The sequence below is a fragment of the Poecile atricapillus genome, chromosome 3 (assembly GCF_030490865.1).
Source record: "Poecile atricapillus isolate bPoeAtr1 chromosome 3, bPoeAtr1.hap1, whole genome shotgun sequence".
NCBI lineage: Eukaryota > Metazoa > Chordata > Aves > Passeriformes > Paridae > Poecile > Poecile atricapillus.
The window spans coordinates 64,884,675-64,904,391 of NC_081251.1; the positions used below are offsets into that span (position 1 = coordinate 64,884,675).

Sequence of the window (19,717 nt, forward strand, 5' to 3'; positions counted from 1 at the left end):
GCTTATAAAAACAGGGCAACATATGGAGAGGAAGAAACACAAGCAGCAGGGTTTTGGCAAAGAAACAGGTAATACGCCCATCCACTCTCTATTAGCCTTGCTAATCTCCTTGCCCACAGAGGACAGTTCAGTTTGAATTTTAAGTCTTTCTGAGATATTATAATGGACTTCTTAAAAAGCTTTTATTTTAATTTCATCAGATAACATAGATTTGAAGGAGAAATACATATTTCACTACAGACAGGATCATTTTCCCCAAGCAAATAAATATATAAATCCAGGTGAACTAAAATGAACTGATACAGAGATGCTATAGTAGCATTATGAGGGCCAAAAGCATTTGGAAAAGTTACTCAGCCAATATCAATTTTGACACTAAATATACAATTGCCCCAATTACTTCTTTTTAACAGAAAATGCTGATGCATGAGAAAAAGAAAAAAATTGTTATTTTCCTTTTTTTTCTTAAATTTCTTTGAAAATGCTAGACTTAGCAGTTATTAATTCTGGCTGGCACTATCAGTGAAATGTTTTTAATGGAGTAACACAACACGCAAGTAAACCTTTCTGCGAATAGAAAAGACTGATTTAAAGCCAAAGGCAAATCCAATTATTTCATTTAAAAATCAGATTAATTATTAAAAAAAACCCTGATAAACAGTGCAATCCTGACTCAGTGCACATTTTAACAAACTTTATTTCAGCCTCAAATTAATTTCCATTACATACATATATTTACATTTAATTTCAATAAAAGCTGCAGTTAAAAATTTTGCGATTTCCACATTTCCATGAGTACTGCAAATACTGAGCATGCACTTCTTCCACAAGATAAAGTAGGATCATAATAACAGAAAGTACAAGGAAAGCACACCTAGAACAATCATATTCACTAACAGACACTTCCAGCTGACAGCCTAAAGTAAGCAACCACAAAAGCACCCAACATTTCGCCCATAAAATATTGCTATTTTTGTATGAAGAAATTTCTCTATGGCAACAGATTTTTACTGGTCCATTAGATAATTATGATTTCAGAATTGTTTATACATTGTACTTGCTTGCTTTCTTTCTAATGAATATTTGTGAAATCTTGGACGAATCAATAAAACTACACAATATACACTCATCTATTCAAAACTTTTCAATTGATGCTAATCTACAAGTACATCATCCTTATACACAGGATAAAGACTGCTAATGTGAATGACACTGTCTGATAGTGAAAAGATATAGTTTATTTAAGACTTAAATTTCATGTAGATTTTATACTACCTTTTTTACTCACAGATATATTTTACCCAAATTTATAAACCATAATCTCCAAAGTCCTGTGAGAACAACCAGCTAAGCAATCATTGCCAAACAGTGCAGAGGTGTAACAGTAACTACAAAAACGAGCTAGGTATTTGGGTGGTTAATCAAACCCCACGAAACCTTTAACATTAAGTGAAGGGGAAAAGGACTCTAACTAGGTCAGGTATAATGTTTTTCAGGAACCAAATTCCACTAGGCCAGGCTGCTGAGAGCCCCATCGAACCTGGTCTTCCATGAATAGGGCATCTGCAGCTTCTCTGGGCAACCTGTTCTGGTTGTTCTGGTGCCTCATCACCCTCACAGTATAGAATTTCTTCATAATATCTAATCTAAACCCACCCTCTTTTAGTTTAAAGCATTACTCCTTGTTGTATCACTACATGCACCTGTAAAAAGCCAAAACCATTGCAATTAAACTATCTCTGCAATGCCACTGAATGATCACAAGTTAACATTACTTGCTTACTTACATGTATTTTTAAATACTAAACCAGATTAAATTATTTAGGCTGAATCAAACAGAAAATCTGTGGGAGAATTAAAAGTAGAACCCAACTCTCATGACACAAAATCCATCTTTTTATGCATGTTAAAATGATGGTGCTGACTGTTTCTATCAGAGATAATTGTTCTGACTTTGGCTGAAATGGAGATGTTTTTCTTCTGAGTAGCTGGTACAGTGCTGTGCTTTGGATTTAAGATGAGAATAACATTGCTAACAGTGATACTTTGGTTGTATCTGAAGAGTGCTTACACTAAGTCAAGGAATTTCAAGCTCCTCATGGTGCCCTGCCAGTGGCAGGGCTGGGACTGCACAAGAAGTTGGAAGGGGACACAGTGGGAACAGCTGACCACAGGGATACCCCATAACACATGGCATCTTGCTTAACCTACAAAGCTGGAAGAAGAAAAAAGGAAGAAAGAGATGTCTGGAATGATGGCATTTGTCTTCCCAAGTAACCATTATGCATGATGGAACTGTGCTTTCCAAGAAAAGCCTGAACAGTTGCCTGCCCATGGAAAGTGGTGAATGAATTCCTTGTTTTGTTCTTGCATCCACAGATTTTGCTTTATCTATTAAACTGTCTTTACCACAACCCACGAGTTTTCCAGCTTTGACCCTCCTGATTCTCTCTTCATCCCACCTTGGGGGAGTGACTGAGTGGCTGTGCGGGGCTGAGCTGTCAACAGGGGTTAAACCACCACAACAGGACAAGAAAACTTACAACAGGAATAATAAAGCTCACCGGATTCCACACAAAGAGACAGAAATAGGGACACAAATAACAGCTTTAGTTAAATTATCCAAGAGTACTACCAAATACACGTAATCTATCTCCATGTAGCACAACTGACTTAGCGAGTACACAAAGTTACCAGTGGAAATATACTTTCCAACAGGTCAACTTAAGTCTGATACAAAATGATGTCAAGAGTTTTAAGTTATTTTAGGGAAGAGGCCAAACAATTATTTTTCTGAAAATAAAAAATAAAATGAAAGAAATTAAATGAAATGATATAAAATAAAATAAAATACAGTGAAATCTTTATTTCAGTGTTTCCCAAGAGGATTATATAAATCGTGGGACAATTTTTTTTCAAAATTGACCAAAGTCAATACACATCCATAATGCCTTATGATTAATTAAGCCATTCTTCAACAAATGACAATATTGGCTAGATACCTACCTGTAACCCAAATGACAAAACCCAAATTAATTTACTGTAAAAAACTGTTACTGTTTATTTCTTCTGAACACTAAACCACTTTATAATGTGTGATTTTAGTACAAAATGAACAGATGAAAGTGGTTTATGTTATAGCATGTGCTATATACAGTACTTTACTATGGTTAGCACATAGTATAAATTGAGGAATAAACTCATTTCCTGAGAAACACTTCAGCTTGTTCATTAGAGAATGATTTAGTAAACCTTATTTGATGTGCCCGTTTTGGCTTGGGTAGGTTTGCTTTTCTTCACAGTGGCTGCTATGGGGCAATATTTTGGATTTGTGCTGAGCCCAGGGTTCACAATATCAAGATGTTTGTTATTGCTGAGCAGGGCTTACACAGAGCCAAGGCCTTTCCTGCTTTTCATACTGCCCTCCTGGTGAGGGGGCTGGGGATGCTTGGGACATTGGGAGGAGACACAGCTGGGACAGGTGACCCCAATTGACCAAAGGCATATTCCAGACCTGTGACATCATTCTCAGTATACAAAGTAGGAGAAAGAAGGAGGAAATGGGAGGACATTTGGATAGATGGTGTTTGTCTTCAAAAGTCACTGTAACACATGATGGGGCCCTGCTCTTCTGGGGATGGCTGAACACCTGCCTGCCCATGGGAAGCAGTGAATTAGTTCCTTGTTTTTCTAATTAGTTCCTTGTTTTTCTTTGCTTGTGTGCACAGCTTTTGCTTTCCCTATTAAACTGCCTTTATCTCAGTCCATGAGTTCTCTCACTTTTACCTTACATGTGTCTCTCCCAGATCCTACTGATGTGGGAGTGACCATGTGGCTGCATGGCACTTGGTGACCGGCTGAGTTTAAACCACAACACTGGAGCACAAGACTTGGATGAATTCAAAACTGTGCTGGTTAGTCTTAAAGTAACAGATTGCAAATGAAAACACTCACATCACTACTATATTTGAGATAAACTAAGTAAGTAAATTGTATTTCAAAAGCTTCTAGTATAAACAGCAGTTTGGCTGAACTGCAACAAGCCACAGTAACGCCACAAATCAGCTTGCTCTCTAGATACTTGGTTTGTACAACAATGTACCACGCAGTAAATTGAAGCATCTTATTCTTTTATCCCTTGAGCGTTTCAATTCCAAAAATTACCAATTTTTTGCAAAGCTTTGAACCTTGTTCGCTATGGCATTTCTTCTAATACACTAAACAAGAAGGAAATGAAGCAAAAAGTGGACCCACACTGCACACAAAAGGATGGAGTATAAACCTCTAGAAAAAAGTGCTTTGGAATTCATGAGAAACCACTGTCACAGCCAAACAGCAGATCATTTCTTCCATTTTTAAGGAACCTGAATGAGCATAAACATCTTTGGAATAACCTGTCTGCATGCCCTACTCTCCAGCATCTCCTTCTTTCGCTCAGTGCTACTTCTGAGGCAGAAATGTGAGCTGAAACTTTAGAAAAATTATGTCAAAGACCTGACAACCCCAAATTTTGGTCCAGAAAAACAAAAAAACTTCTGTACTGAGAAGTTGCACTCGAGGCTATTCTTCCCAACTAATTCTGTAAATATTCTCTTAGTAGATGTACACCTTCCTCAGCTCATTATTTCATGCAAAATAATTTGTTCAATCATAGTTTTTTTTTTACAATTTGAATATCAAACACAGAAAGGTGCATCAAGACTACATGCCCACCTGATTTATGAAACTGCAGCTTGAAAATCCCTTTATTACACATATTTATCACCAAGAGACCAGTAAGGAAGAAGAGACTTTTTAAAAGGCAACTCACTAACTCAGGGCTGGCAGAAAGACAGACTATGAGATAAACGATGGGTTTTAGTTCCAACATTAAAGTCTAGCACTCAATGCAAGGGCTTACAAGAGTGGGACCTGGATTTACAAGTTCATTTGCAAAGCAGCAAAACTACAGTCATCCAACACTTTTGTCAACATAATAAAAATTTATCAGAAATTACCATACCTTATTGTGGTATAAGAAATTTTTTTTTCCCTGGGCTTTCAGGCTTAAAAACAAGTCTTTGAGCAAAGAATACAATTAATCAATCTAAATACTGATAAATACAGACATTGCCAGGCAGATTTGAGAAAAATTTCTTATCCTTATTCATGAGTTAAGGTGTTGTTAAAACTACGTACCTGTCCTGATCAGCGAACTTAAAGAATGATTTAAAAAAAGAATGCAGCATTAAAACTAAGGTCCCAGTATTTAAGAAAATAGCTATCAGTCATTCTAAATCTGGGCTTTGTCTAATCCAAAATATTCATATTTTCATTTGTCAGAATTGTATCTGTATGGAAGAATACTACAGTTATGCAGATAAAGGTTAAATGGTATTCATTAAGTACTTTCTACTGTTAAAGGACAATAAACCCAGTTGATACTGAAAAGGATGCTTTCTTTATAAACCACAGGACTGAGCAAGGCCTATTGCTCTGCAGTCATGGATAATCAGCTAGTAGAACTGATTAACATTTGACTAAATACTACTGTTGCATACATTTCTAACATTCTCTATGAGATTCTCACCAATTTACTCTCTGGGTTAAAAAAGGAAAAAAAAAAATATTCAAGGCAAATGACATAATGAGTCATTAAACCCTCATAGCCATGAGGCTGCTGTTAAGCATTCATGTCACTTCTTTAATGACATTTTCCACATCAGTGTGTTTTCAGCATAAGGCAGACATTTACCAGGGCTCTGGTTTGGTGCCACACGTAGACCTGAACATCCTGCTTATCTTATCTGCTCAGAAATTGCTACTGACATCACAACAGCACTTATTTACATATCCAAAATTAACAGTTTGCACTGTTACTATTAAGTCCCAATCTCGAAAACAAACAAAAAACCCCAGATATGCCATTTACTTTCTTTTTCAATGTATGAATGATTGTACATGAAGATAACAGCATGGTAAAGTACCTCACACATCCCTGTAAATGTTAAATGGAAGTTTATTAGATGTTGAATAAAACCTAATTTAACTGAAGCATCAGACATATATATCCTTCACAATTCAATTGCATTTTACTGTCCACTGCAGACAAGCTCAGTTCTCTTGTATGTATTCAGAATGGAGACTTAATGAAGCAAAAAAGGCTATACTTCGTATCAAATTCTTTTTCAATTGCTTTATATTGCCATCTTATATTTCTCATTTTCTTCACTCGTATTCTTTTTCTAGTCTCATAATAGCTTGATAAAAAGCCATATTTCAAAATCAATTATTAGCTTCAGGCCTAAGTTGATCCTTTTGAGCAGCTATTTTACTGTGGTTTGTGATTCTGTCTGCTTTTCTGTTTTCAGTGTTCACAAACTAATTAGTTACATGGAAATTAAACTTCTGCAGGATTCTGTAGGGATTCAAATAAAGGCAGAAAAATGGCAGTGGTGTGGCATGCAAAATGTTTTTAAACCTTCTTTCCTCTTGCTTACTTCCCTTAAGGGAAAAGAAAGAGTGCATTGTTTTATTTACATTTAGTTTAATCAGATGTATTTAAAGACCAACATTTTTTCCAATCTGTGGTTTACATACCAAACTTATTTTACTCGTACATGCAGAACTGAAGATGCTGCAACATGAAACAGTTCATTTCTCAAGCATTACAACTATACTATTAAAACAGCAGTAAGTATATGGTTTGAGTAAGTATGTGTTAGGTGGGATGAGAGAAAGGGGACAGATGGGGCAAAAAGAGAGAAAAAAAGACAGGCACAGACACCGGACAATCCCTAAGCAGTACAGACTCCTTGAAGAAAGGAGTATTTCAATAATCTTCAGCAACAACATCAAAAAAAGCTATTGTTTTCAAAAGTGAAAAAACACAAGTGAGATGAAAAGAAGTGTAAAAAGTTTCCCTCCAGACTCACTTCAGCTACTAATTTTCAAGACAACAAAAAGTTGCAAAATAAGATACCACAAAACTGCAGGTCAACCTTCCCAGCATCCCAAAGAAGGGAACAGCTCTAAATTTGACACAGTACTATCACATTGAGATTCAAGTTTCTCTCCAGCTCCAACTTTAGCTCAATAGAAGATGAATCATCAGTGAAATTTAGCTTTCTGTCCCATGATTTTCTGTCATCCTCATAGAGTATGCAGATCATAGCAAGTTTTAAATGAGGACAACCAGCCTCCTTGAACAGTTCCACTTTACTTTCATCATCTACCTTCACTGACAGAGTAGAATGTCATTAAGCACTAAACAATAAGCTCTCTGTGCAATATACCTTTTTTACAAGGAAATGCAATTTATACACAAAGCTAGAGGGTCATGAGTCCTTCTACTATCCACAGTCCTGCTGACCAAATAAATGACTGCGAGTATGTATTTTCTGTAGTGAAGCAATCCAATCAAACCACAGGAAAATTTCAGTGTAAACAATACAAACACAGAAACCTTTCCACATCAGCATGTCATGATTTCTATGTTATTTTATCTAGAAGCATACCAGACATTTTATTTTGGAAACTGTAAGAAAGTTCACCATAATTTTGAAGACTTTTTCTTCTAAAATGTCATTATTTTATACCCATAATTACACTATCAGTGTACTGATAGCAGATTTTTATTTCACACTCAAGAACTACTTAGAGAAGAAAAATACCATGTCTTTTGTGCATGTTGTTTTTCCATCAATGAGTGAAAACTGTCTGCAATTAGCTTTAGGCTCCAGTACCATATTAGTCCCTTTCAAGCATCAAAGTAAAAATTCACTGAATAGGAACTCTGCAGTATTTTAGTCAAAACTTCCAACAGCTGCACCTACTGAGTCACTCAAAAAACAGATCAATTGTTGTACCCAACTGAGGTACCATGACATACAGCATCTAATAATCAATGTTTCCCCAAATTGTTTAAGTACCAATGTATCAGAAAAAAGCTTGGCTTCATATCCAAGAGGTTCAAATTTGAAATAATTACTTGTATCAGCAAAGCCCTTTTGTTCATCTAGAATGCCAGAAATTTTGTATGGGTAAGACTACCACGGACAGGAGAGTCCTAAGCAGGATTTTAAAACTGCTTACAACTTGCAAAAAAAAAGCACTTAACTTTGACCAAATGGTCCCTAGCTAGTATTTTTGTAGTATATATAGTTGCATTTCAGTAGAACTGTTCATATAGTGTACAGGGCTCAATCCTGTAAGTTTCTCCACATCCTGTTAGATAGGTATCCACCGCATAAGGTCGAAAAACCTGTGCTCCAACATTTGGCTTTCAAGCACTACTATGTTTGTTAGAACAAATAAATGTTACTCTTTCATCATTCTAGCTAAACTCTGCAGGCAGAATGAATTTCAGATGGAAACAGCCAGACTGGAATTTTATGAAAGGCACATGTGCTATTTCATCTGACTTCCCACAGAATAGGGAAGACTAGTATCTGTGTGTACACACTGTCTCTCTAACATCAGTAACAGGAAAACACAGTTATACCCACTTACCCTCCTGATAAAAGAGCCAAACAATTTCTATTTAAATCAGTACAGAAGTACAACAGATATGAAATCTGAGAAATTTAGGCCATTGGAATTTATCTATCAATATCTGTATTAAGACAGTACCTTAATAGCCCTTTTATTTCCCAGGCAAACTCTGTGGCTCACAGCACCTCTCTCACAGTTAATCATCAGCTGGGCTCCAAGTATCACACCAGAGCTCTCCTTGTGCCTCTGAAGAAGGAGCAGTGTTTGGAAAACACCACCACCTCACCTCTCTTCGCCTCTGTGTACAGTCAACTCAACAGTGATTGTATTTACTAGCAAGACCCATAGCACTGGCCAAAGCAGAAAACTAAAATTGATTATTCCCTTCCACAGAGAACAAGACACAGAGATCTACAGAAGAACTTAAAAAAGCTCAGTGGGAACTGACTAAATTTCTCACAGAGTTAATAGTCTACTGACACTTGAGATAATTTGAACAAAAAAACATAGGTCAAAATGCAAAATAAAGTATATAACACAATTTAGTGGTCAATAAATAACAAGAGTGAGATGAATGGAAGACAGCTATATAAAATAACAGAAAAAATTGTCACAAGGTCACTGCTAGAAAACTGCTGATCCTCGTTTCAATGGCCAAGAGGATGATCTACTGACTCTAACAGAACCTACAAATCCAGCTGCAGCAATACATTTACCTTTCCTTGTTCCATTTTTACAGAACAAGTGTATATGACATACACTACCATCTGCTGGACAAAGTGCTGAACTGATCCACTAACACAGGCAGCTTTTGGGTTTCTGTTGTGAGAGCCTCTTTACCATCACACTTACCTGAGGCAGATGCAAAACAACCCGGGATGTGTGGAGACCATATAGTGCTGTAGATGACCCCTTCATGGCCTTTAAAAGTGCATAATGACTTCCCCACAGCTGGATCCCACTGAATAAAGGAAAAAACAAAACTGTCAAGATATACATTCAGTAAGAAATGAAAGGGTTTCATACATTGAAAAAAAATCTTTATACATACAGAAAGGACTAAATGAACTTCTTACTTAAAAAAAAATGCTTAAACTGGTATCAACTGAGAGTTTAAGCAACTTGTCAATTAAAGCAGAATTTCAGCCACAAGGTAAAAATAAAGAGTAAAAGAGAATCCATGTTGCTTCTTAACACAAAGAACTATGAGATCCAAAAGAAATCACACTTTTCACCTTCACAGAAAACCAACATACCAGCTTGGCTGTTTGATCCCATGAGCCAGACACCACTAGCTGCTCTCCTCTAGTTTGGCTCCAGTCAACACTGTATGCCTGTAAGAGACATAAGAGCATAGTTTAGAAGAAGCATTAGAATACAAGTTCCAGGCTGTAGTTAGACATAGTTTCACAAAATAAACTTGGATTTGCAGATTGTATCCTAGTCAGTTAAAAAACCATAGCACTAAAGCACAACAAAACTGCCAGCAATGCCATTTACCTGAACAAAAATGAAATTTAGCATCTCAGTCAGACATTAAAGATACATTCAGGCTAAGAAAAGTATCCAGAAAAGCGAAGATGGGCCAAAACGGAGGAAGAAGAAAAGTTGTAACAAAATCCACATACATCTGCCATCACTAGGAGTCTACCACTTTAAAAGCCAGCATTCAGACTTGATTTCTTATTACTGATACAATTTTATTCAAGTATTTACAGTTTCCAATTGCTAGCTATCTCTCACTGTAAATGCCACCTCTCTTCAAAGCTGACTTTGAGATTTTCCCTGACTAACAAAAATTGCTTTTTTATTACGCATAATTCTCCTAAGAAATATATGTCATAAAATACTCCTGGTTTTCATCTTTTCAAAGTTCTATGGACGCTTTTTTTACCATCCAAATCCTCAAGTAAAATAAAATAAATAAAAAACTCACTTTCCCACGTAACTACCCATTTCAGCTATTAAGAAATTACTTTCCTCTGTGTAGTTGAAATAAGTTCCCTCTTCCTGATAGCTTGTTCTAATGCTGGTCCCTGCTTTCACAGAGGATACCTTAACTCCACCCTTCACTCCCGATTTTTCTGCTGCCTCACAAAAACAAATGCACTAAGTTCTTCAAATTATTTAAAATCCTCAAGTCTCAAGTACATGTACCACTTCCACCTTCAAATACATATTACTTGATGGAAGGTGCATTCTGTTTTGTCTGGTTCTACCTCACAACAAAGTGATTCAACAGGCTGCAGTGGGACATGAACTATTTCAGTGTAAGGTGTATAAATATTAGATAAAACTGCTCATCCACTTCACCTCCTGACCCAATCAGAGCTCCCAGGACACTTCTCAGAAATGTGGTTACTACCAAGGAGTAGTATGTGACACTGCTCTCAATAGCTGGCCCACTAACCACCAAGGACTTGTACTCCACTTGGGATAATCTAGTTCTAGCACAGCACTGGATATGGTCTGCAAGTCAACATACTAGATGTTGGGTTTGTCTTGGATAGATGGAATTGTGCATGTAATAACAGCAACCCTGTTTTGAAGGTGGAAGTGCTTGGACCTGTGTCACCAGACTAAAAAAGAAGAGAAGCTGAAAGAGAAAGAAATCCAGCAATCGTCAAAGTCTTCTATGGAAAGTGACCAGTGTGAGAAAGGAAATTGAGGTAATATTTAGCTATTTCTGAGCATTTTCCTTCCTAAGAAATAATTCAGTCAATGCTAGATCCAGCTTAAATGAGCTGGTTTTCATCCATTTGCTTATCTTCCATAAATGAAAGGCAACCACTGCCCAGAGAACAAGAAGCTGCTTTATCTGCAACTCTCTCATTTTATTTGACAAAGTTCTGCTTCCCATATACTGAAAACCATGCTACCCTAGAAGCATTTTGTACTAACTCCCTTCCTTGAGGAGCTTATAGTCCAAATGTATAAGACAATGGGACAGTACTTGACAAAAGCCATATAACCAAGAGGTAATTCTTTTGGGTTTTTTTGCTAAACCATACTCTTGACTTTTCTAGTTTTGTTAGCTAACTAATTGTACTACAGCTCATTAAAACATGCTCCTTTCCACTCTAACTCTTCCTACTAAAATAGTAACAAAGGAAACACACCAGAACCTCTCCTTATATTCTAAGAATGGAAGACATGATAGTTCTCCAAAGTGGCTCCCAAGCTCTCTGTCAAAGAGAAAAATATTTCTCTCTTTGCCTTTGAATCTGCATGATGGCCTGAGCTCAACTCCTGAACTGCTGCTGTTTTGAAATGTCCCTAACTGTGTCACAGTATAATATGTCTCTTTCACACAACAGTTCAGTAAGTGTTTGGCTCTCATATTCATATTCAAGGTCATCCAGGAAGAAACAGATCTTTGGGAAACATGCACCTGTGTCACACAATCCACGTAGCTGCTATTCAATACATTGTACTTGAGCTGTATCAGATAAACTACAAGGATAAGCCAAAGCACACACAGTGCTCCCAGCTCACTCCCAAGCTATCGGCAGGTAGATCTGCTGAGCACGTGTCGTGACACAGCCCCGGGCACACATATGGCACACAGGGCTGGCATTGCTCAGCGCTCTGCAGCTGCAGCAGAGGCAGTAGGACCTGGGTGAACTCTCCTTCGGGCAAGAATTACAAACAGAACAGAAAACAGGCTCAGGAAAAACAAGAGATACTGTCCATTTGGCATGTGACAGGTCTGTGCAATAGGAAGAGGATGAAAAGAAGACAATGTGAAGAGCACAGTAAGGTTCACTTTTATTCTTCTTTCCTTCTCATGCTATCCTCCAACATAAATTTAGACACATTTCAATGGAAGCTGTGTTGAGCAACTGGGAAAGACTATTAACACAGCATAAACCTTAGCTGTTAATCTTTTAGTGCTTTATCTTAAATCATAAAATAAATGAACCCCAGCTTATGCCCAAATAGCTGCAAGAAATGCCTCAGGCAAGATTAAAAGATGAGGGAAAAAAATATGTAAAAACATAAAAAAATAGCTTAAAATAAATGTTCATGCTCACTTTACAAGACAATTTTAATTGAAACATTCTATTATCTCACAGTCCAGTGAGATTTCGTCAAAACCAAAGTAAATTAGACTAATTTATTCATGAGATTCAGCAGTTGGCTAGTGCTGAAATAAAACTCATCGTCCTTTGATAATGCAAATACACTTTTAAATTGAAAATGCACATTCTTTTTGAGAAGGGACAAGGATGTAATTTAGAAAAAAAAGAAACAGATCCCTGTCAATCATCCATTAGAAAGAATATAAAATGCAGTGACAAAACTGCCATTAAAAATGTCAGACAGAGATTAAGGATTAGGAAGGTAGTGAGAACACTGTCTACCAGTGTTTACCACAAATTACTAGGTAAATTCCTTCTGAGATCTATCCTCTTAATACAGGTTTATAAAGAATCAATACAAACCCTTCATATCTCACAATAAACTCTCACTCAGCCCATGTTTCCTATACAGCCTTTCTAAGCACAGATGAATATGTCCACCTCCCTTGCTACCAGCTCAGCTAAGACATAGACACAGAAATGTTTATTTCACAAACAACAGATGGTGTAGCAGAACCAAAATAAACTTACTGACACAATTTCAATGAGAAAATGACAGAAACTAACAAAAAAAAAGTACTATGCTTCACCTACGTCTTTCTGTAACTACTATCTGCTTTTGAACATTATCACAAAATCCTGATCACAACTAGAAATTCCTCTCTCAAAATTCTCAGTTGACACAGTAGGTGTATTAAACCAAAGTAGAAAAACTACAAAGAAATAATCTACAGAAGATGAGGCTCTTGTATAACTCCAGTCATTCAGCTTTTAGCTTTATGCATCATACCTGAAAAAATCTTGAGGCTTTTGGGAACAAAACTGCATTTCCTCCATCAGTTTTTTGACTCTGTATCTACTAAATTATTTTATTGAAATTGATGTGATTTAGATAAAGTATCAATAAAGTCAGTAAAATCCAGACTGAAACTCATTGTATCTTAAGTTCAAAGACTTAACAGGACTGGAGGGTTAGAAGGAAAGCTTAAAAAAAAGTGAAGAAAAATCACTTTAGGGAAGATTCACAGTATAAATATCCTTAAAACTATGCAAATATACTTATGAACATGAATATAACATTCTTCTCTACCCATACAGCATTGCATAAAGAAACTGAGATTTTAAGACAATCAAATGCAACAGTATCAAACCAAGGCTGAAAAAACATACATACAGTCCCAACATTTGACTACTGTTATTTGAGTAGGATTGCACAGATGCTAGGAAGGAAAAGGAAAAGCAGATTCAAGTGCAACCCAAGTGCTAAGTATCTGCATAATGTGTATCACTCCACAACCTCAAGAATAAGACTGATATAACAGCTGTCTGATTTAGACCTATCTAATAAGGCTCTCTAAAAATCACAGCGTGACTGCAATAATTTCATAGATCACAATGATTACTTAGCCTGTAAGGAACCACAAATGCTATTTCTGAATATATTAGATTTGTGGAATCAAGCAGTACCTACTACAGAGTATGAACATGCACAAGAATATGTACATCCACTTTATATACAAGTTATTAATTCAAACCACGGACTCAAAAAAGTTAGGAAAGAAAAAGCCACTTTTGATTATAAGGCTACAAATAAATATTTTAATTATACAAACATTAGAGTATCTATTAAACTTTTTAAGTTTGCCTGATTTACCTCCAGAGTGTGCTCTTTATAGACTTGCAGTGGACCTTTGGTTTTAGCCATATCCCAGATTTGCAGAGATCCATCTCCACTACAAGTGATCAACACATTTTCATTATTTTCACTCCAGGTCACATCAAACAGGCCATCATTCCAGTCAAAACTAAATTGGAAAAATGAAGATATTCATCTGTGAGAAAGCATGACATAAAAGTGTGGACTAGTTCCATGCAAAGAAAATATTTCTTTAAATCACCTTTTTTACCATTCTAAATAACATTTTTATATATTTGAGTTTTAAGTGAATCTCCTCACAATTTACTTGTTTGAATGTCAATTTCTACAACCATATGCCAGAATAGATGGATTAAGTTATAGCATAAATTTCAAGCCTCAAGTGAATCTCCTCACAATTAATTTACTTGTTTGAATGTCAATTTCTACAACCGTATACTAGGATAGATAGATTAAGTTATAGCATAAATGAGCCAAGGACCTTCCACACACAAAGAAGGAACTCTGATTTCAGTCTAAAACTTGCCACACAAACAGAGGTACAGCATACTCAGTCTGATTTATGTTTTCTCCAGAAGGTAAGAGCATTTTGTTTCTAACAACTGTTGTAAAGAAAGGAATAAAACTGTGCTGGGAGAGCCCTATCCAATTCACAATACCACAACGAATCTGAGTCACAATGAAAACCCTACAGAAACACAGTAAAGATTTTACTGAAGAACTCTACACTCCCTTGAAAATGCTTTCAACACACCAGCAATTTACCATACAGGATCCGATGCAATATATTAGTTACTCTGCGACAGCTATCAATTACTGCAATATTATCTGATGGAAAATACAAATTTATTTTCCCCTTTTCACTGCAGGTTTAGCTAAGCTTAGGTCAAATTTGATGCCACCCTGCAGTAATGATAAGGTAAAGGTATGCACAGAGAACACCTTGATAAACAACACAGTCTTTGGGTCAGGAACTTAAGAGGGTTTTCTACCACAAAATAAGTGAAGTCACTAGAAACAGAAATGGACTGTACTAAACCGGAGTACTTACCAGAAGTAACAGAGCCTTGAACATCTTCAAAGAGTCTCGGTTTATTATTATGAATGAAAAAAAGTTCTTCTGAATATGATTAACTATTTTTAAGCATTTCTATGTCAGTCATCTTAATCTAAACAATCACTGTTTCAAGGCCTTCCTTAAAACATTTTAGGTTAATAAAAGTCAAGTATTAAACCCCCTCCTTTCTAACCTTTCTCCTCCGTCCATCCACAACAAAATTAACCTCCCTAAGACCCTTAGAAAACTTTATCTCCTAGGAAGGACCTCCATGACTGGACGTAGCTTTCTGCTCTATTTTCAGTATAAATCAATCATAAGGGCATAAATCCAGGTGTCAAGGCAGTGTTCCTAAAACACTAGAACTTATAATTTCAATCTGGGGCAGAGAAGCTGCTCTTAAATCACACTGTCAGTTTTCTATAAAATGGTCTACACTATAGAAATGGTGCAAGCCAGATGATTTCCCATAACAAAATCAATGCAATGCAAATATATATTTTGTATTGTATATAAATATAAATACATTAATTTCTACATAAATACAAAGACCTGTATTCAGTAGCTACTTCAGAATAGAAAAAAATACTTTGTATCACTAAAAATAACCAAAAACATTTCAGTTGTGCCTGGCACTCACAAGTACACAGTAAGTTTTTCTCTTACAAAAATAAAAGATAACTCTGTATTACCTCCTGAGCAGAACAATCTCAGCTTCATTTTGTTCCAGCACTGCCAGAGTTCCACAACCTAAACCAGCAAAATGAAACAAAACATCACAACTGGTTCCCCAATGCCAAAGGAAATTGGGGTGGGTCTGAGGTAGCTTTGGCATGCAAACACAAAGGGCACATGAACTTTAAGAGGCTGAACAATTACTTGCATAATTAAACATCTTGTGGTCTCATGTTCTCTAAAACAATAATTCATTTACATCAGATTGTCCTGGTTTGATTTTGGGGGTTTTTTTCGTTTTTTTTTCTTTTTTGTTTTTTGGAGTTTGTTTTCTTTTTACTCCAGTATATCTGTAGGTGAGGTTGAAAAAGACTTGCTTATAAAGTATAAAAGTGCATTTTCCCCATAGGCCTCACATGACAAACATACCAACATGGGGCTCCCTTTTGTCTCTTTGACAACACAGCAGACCAAACACTTTTTTCACCCCTTCCTGAATATAGTAATACTAACACAGGTCACCAGAAACTAAACAAATAACTCAGTTCTGATAAAACACACATCAGTTCTGCTTCCTCATCTGATGGGGATATTGTTAAAGTGATTTTACTCTTGGAATTCTTTTTTTAAATTAATGTTTTGAGGAGCAATACTCCCACTGGAAATGAAAAAGGTGCCAGTACTGAGAAACACTCAGCTTGGCTCTTCCAAGAGATCACAGGGTCACCAAGGCCTGCCTGGACACTCAGGGACTGAAACAAGAACAGCGGAAGGCACGGAGTCACAGAACAAGCCGAGCTGGAAAGGACCCATCAGGATCGAGTCCAGCTCCCGGCCCTACACAGCACCATCCATCCCTGAGAGTCACGGCCCAGAGCATCATCGGGCACTTCTTGAGCTCCTGTCAGCCTTGGTGCTGTGACCTCTTCCCTGAGGAGCCTGTTCCCGTGCCCAGACACCCCCTGGCTGAAGAACCTTTCCCCGATACCCAGCCTAACCCTCCCCTGACACAACTTCAGGCCATTCCCTCGGGTCCTGTCAGCGGAAAAAGTTATTTTCAGTCATTTTATTCACACGGTGTACGTCTTTACTACCATATTTGGTCTCGACCCCATCAAACGAGTGCCCCTCCAGCAGGCCGTAGTGAGAAGCGCCAGGGCAGCAGCGGGCTGGTACTTGAGAAGGAGAGGCAGATCCCGGCGGCCTCTGGAGGGCAAGGGGCAGCTCCCGCCACACCCCTGGCCCGGCCGCGGGTCACAGGCGCTGTCTCAAAGCAAAACAAACGCCACGGAAAGAGAAGCCGTCCCCAAATGCTTTGGCGTTTGTCAGACACCGTCTGTCCTTCCGCACACCCACGTTTCCAGCCTCCTCTCCTCCTCCTCCTCCTCCCGTGAGGAGCCGCGTTCCCGGTCACCCCCGCCGCGCCGCCCCCCGCACCTGCCATGCCGTAGTACTGCGCGGCGGCGCAGGCCACGCGCCCCGGGCAGTATGGCGAGAACTCCACCGCGTACCCGTGCAGCCCGGGCAGCCGCAGGGCGCCCGCGCCCGCCACCGTGCCCATGGCCCCCGCCCGGGCCTCCGCCGAGCCGCGGAGGAGCCGCGGAGGAGCCGCCGCGCCCCCGGCCCCGGCGGAAGCGCCCGCCCGCCGGGCGGTGCCGGAGCCGGGGCGCCGCCACCGCCATCTTTGGCCATGGCAGGGGGCGGCCCAGGGCGCTGGCAGTGTGCTCGTCAGGGAACAGCGATCCTCAACATCGCCGTCCTGCGCGGGTGGAACCGCTTCCAAATGTCAGAAAGAACCCGCTCTTCCGCACGCCACGATAGGCTCGGTGTGTGTGCATCACGATAGATCAGCTCGGTGTGTGTGCACCACGATAGATCAGCTCGGTGTGTGTGCAGCAGCTTGAATGCATGAGGTGTATGTGCGTTAGCCTTCATTTTTCCTTTTAAAAAAACCTTCTAAGCTTTTCATTCTCCTAATTTATTGAATAGATTTGCATACTTTGTCATTCTTCTCGGTATGCAATTGTGCTTTATGCAAGACCTTTTATGAATAAACTTCTTAACACCTGTGACAACTTGTGTTTTAAGTCAGTGGGAATTTTGCCTTTGAAAGGAAGAGGTGGACGGGGTGTTCAGGCTTAGAAAATTAATTAATTATTAGAAAATAGAAAAGCTGCAGCTTTTGCTATATTATATCCTATATATATCCATATCTATGTCCCTTAAAATACAGACACAGAAATTATTCCAGCTGGACACAGACCACCCTAGTTAGTCATTATGACCCATCTGTGTTTAAGATAAAAATGCAAAAGTATAATTTTACACTTTCAGAAGTTACAGCAAAAGCAAATTATATCATTTAATCACGGTTACCTCATGGAACTTTGACCATAGTTATGTGCTCCTGCTACCTGGCCTTATATTTAAAACCAAAACTTGACTACAAAATCCACTGTAACGTCACAAAAATATCCATTTGCTTAAACTGGCTCTCAGATGCAAAAATAGGCAGTTCTACTCATTCTTCAATCTTGTAATAAAAATGAAAACGAATGTGTTTAACAAGTAGCCTCCAGGACTTTATAATAAAAATCAGTTCAAATTCAGTGCAAGTGAAGCTAAATTTAATGTATCCTTTGGATTACCACAGCAGTTCTCAAAGCCTCATAACTGGCAATTTATAGGCCTAATTTATTGACATCATGTGAGATCAGATTTTTTTAACCCTAGGGCAAAGGAATATCTTACAGAATTGGCTGCTCCAGGTCAAATTCAACCAATTTTAGCTTCGGTGGAATCTTTTTACATCACTTTATCTTTTCAAAATGCAAGTTACAAGACAGTTTTCTGAGCAAGTGTTTTTAAAGTAATTGCCCTTTGTGACTGGGATGTCAATAGTGATGCTTGAAAAGAGACAAGGCCACCACGGGGGTACAGTAAGTAAATTTTCACACTGCCATTTGCAAGGTGTCGGGGAGTCAGATGCTTAATGGTGTAAAGTCCAGTTGCTCTGTGGACAATTTATCACTGAATTGGAAAAGTTTCATCAAGTGCATTTTTTTCCAAGCTGGTTGATCTTTTGTAATGAATTAAATTCTGCAAAGAGGTTATGCAAACAGGAACCAGTTCTTATCAGTGGCCCAGCTTTGTTTTAAAGACGCCATTAAAAGAATTTTCATAAAGATCAAAAAGTGGATAAAAAGTCACAAGGAATTCCTGAGAGAAGGACTAATTCTCAAACATATTTTTCACAGACAAATTTACGAATTCAGGTTTTGAAGATCCACAGAAGTAGAAAGCAAAAATAATAGACAGGGAAAGTATTTGAATGGGATGGTTTCAAGGTAGAATAACAAAAGAAAGAAAAGCCATTTTACAGGCAAATAGAGAAGGTCCTAACAAACGAAGTTGCTAAGCATGACTATTTCCTCCTCAGCCTCTGGGCAGCTGAGTAAATTCAAGAAACATGAAGGATCACCAATCATAGTACCATTTCATATGCAGCTACTGATTTTGTTAAATGATCTACCAGCCAGCTCCTTTTAGCTAACACCAAACCACAGAATCACAGAAACAATTAGGTTGGAAAAGATCACTGAGATCACCGAGTCCAACCCATGGGTGAACACCACCATGTCAACTAGACCATAGCACTGAGCCTTACATATCTCCAGAGACAGTGATGCCACCACCTCCACTGGCAGCCTATTCCAATGTCTGACCACCCTTCCTGCAAAGAAATTCCTCTTAACTCCCCTAGCTCAGCTTGAG

At 38.1% G+C, this 19,717-nt stretch overlaps 1 protein-coding gene across 2 annotated transcripts in view; it reads right to left on the reverse strand.

The window, feature by feature from the left end:
- Nucleotides 1–19,717, reverse strand: part of PEX7 (peroxisomal biogenesis factor 7) — a 50,696-nt gene that overhangs the window by 25,974 nt on the left and 5,005 nt on the right. The window contains exons 1-5 of one of the 2 annotated variants that reach the window (XM_058836639.1): nt 17,381–17,602; nt 15,961–16,018; nt 14,209–14,359; nt 9,729–9,806; nt 9,325–9,433 (exon numbers count right to left, since the gene is read on the reverse strand). In XM_058836639.1, coding sequence (XP_058692622.1) covers nt 9,325–9,433; nt 9,729–9,806; nt 14,209–14,359; nt 15,961–16,018; nt 17,381–17,504 — 520 coding nt within the window. In that variant the 5' untranslated portion in view covers nt 17,505–17,602. Of the gene's footprint in view, nt 1–9,324; nt 9,434–9,728; nt 9,807–14,208; nt 14,360–15,960; nt 16,019–17,380; nt 17,603–19,717 lie in introns of those variants that run through there. The other variant, XM_058836638.1, reaches the window with a different exon arrangement.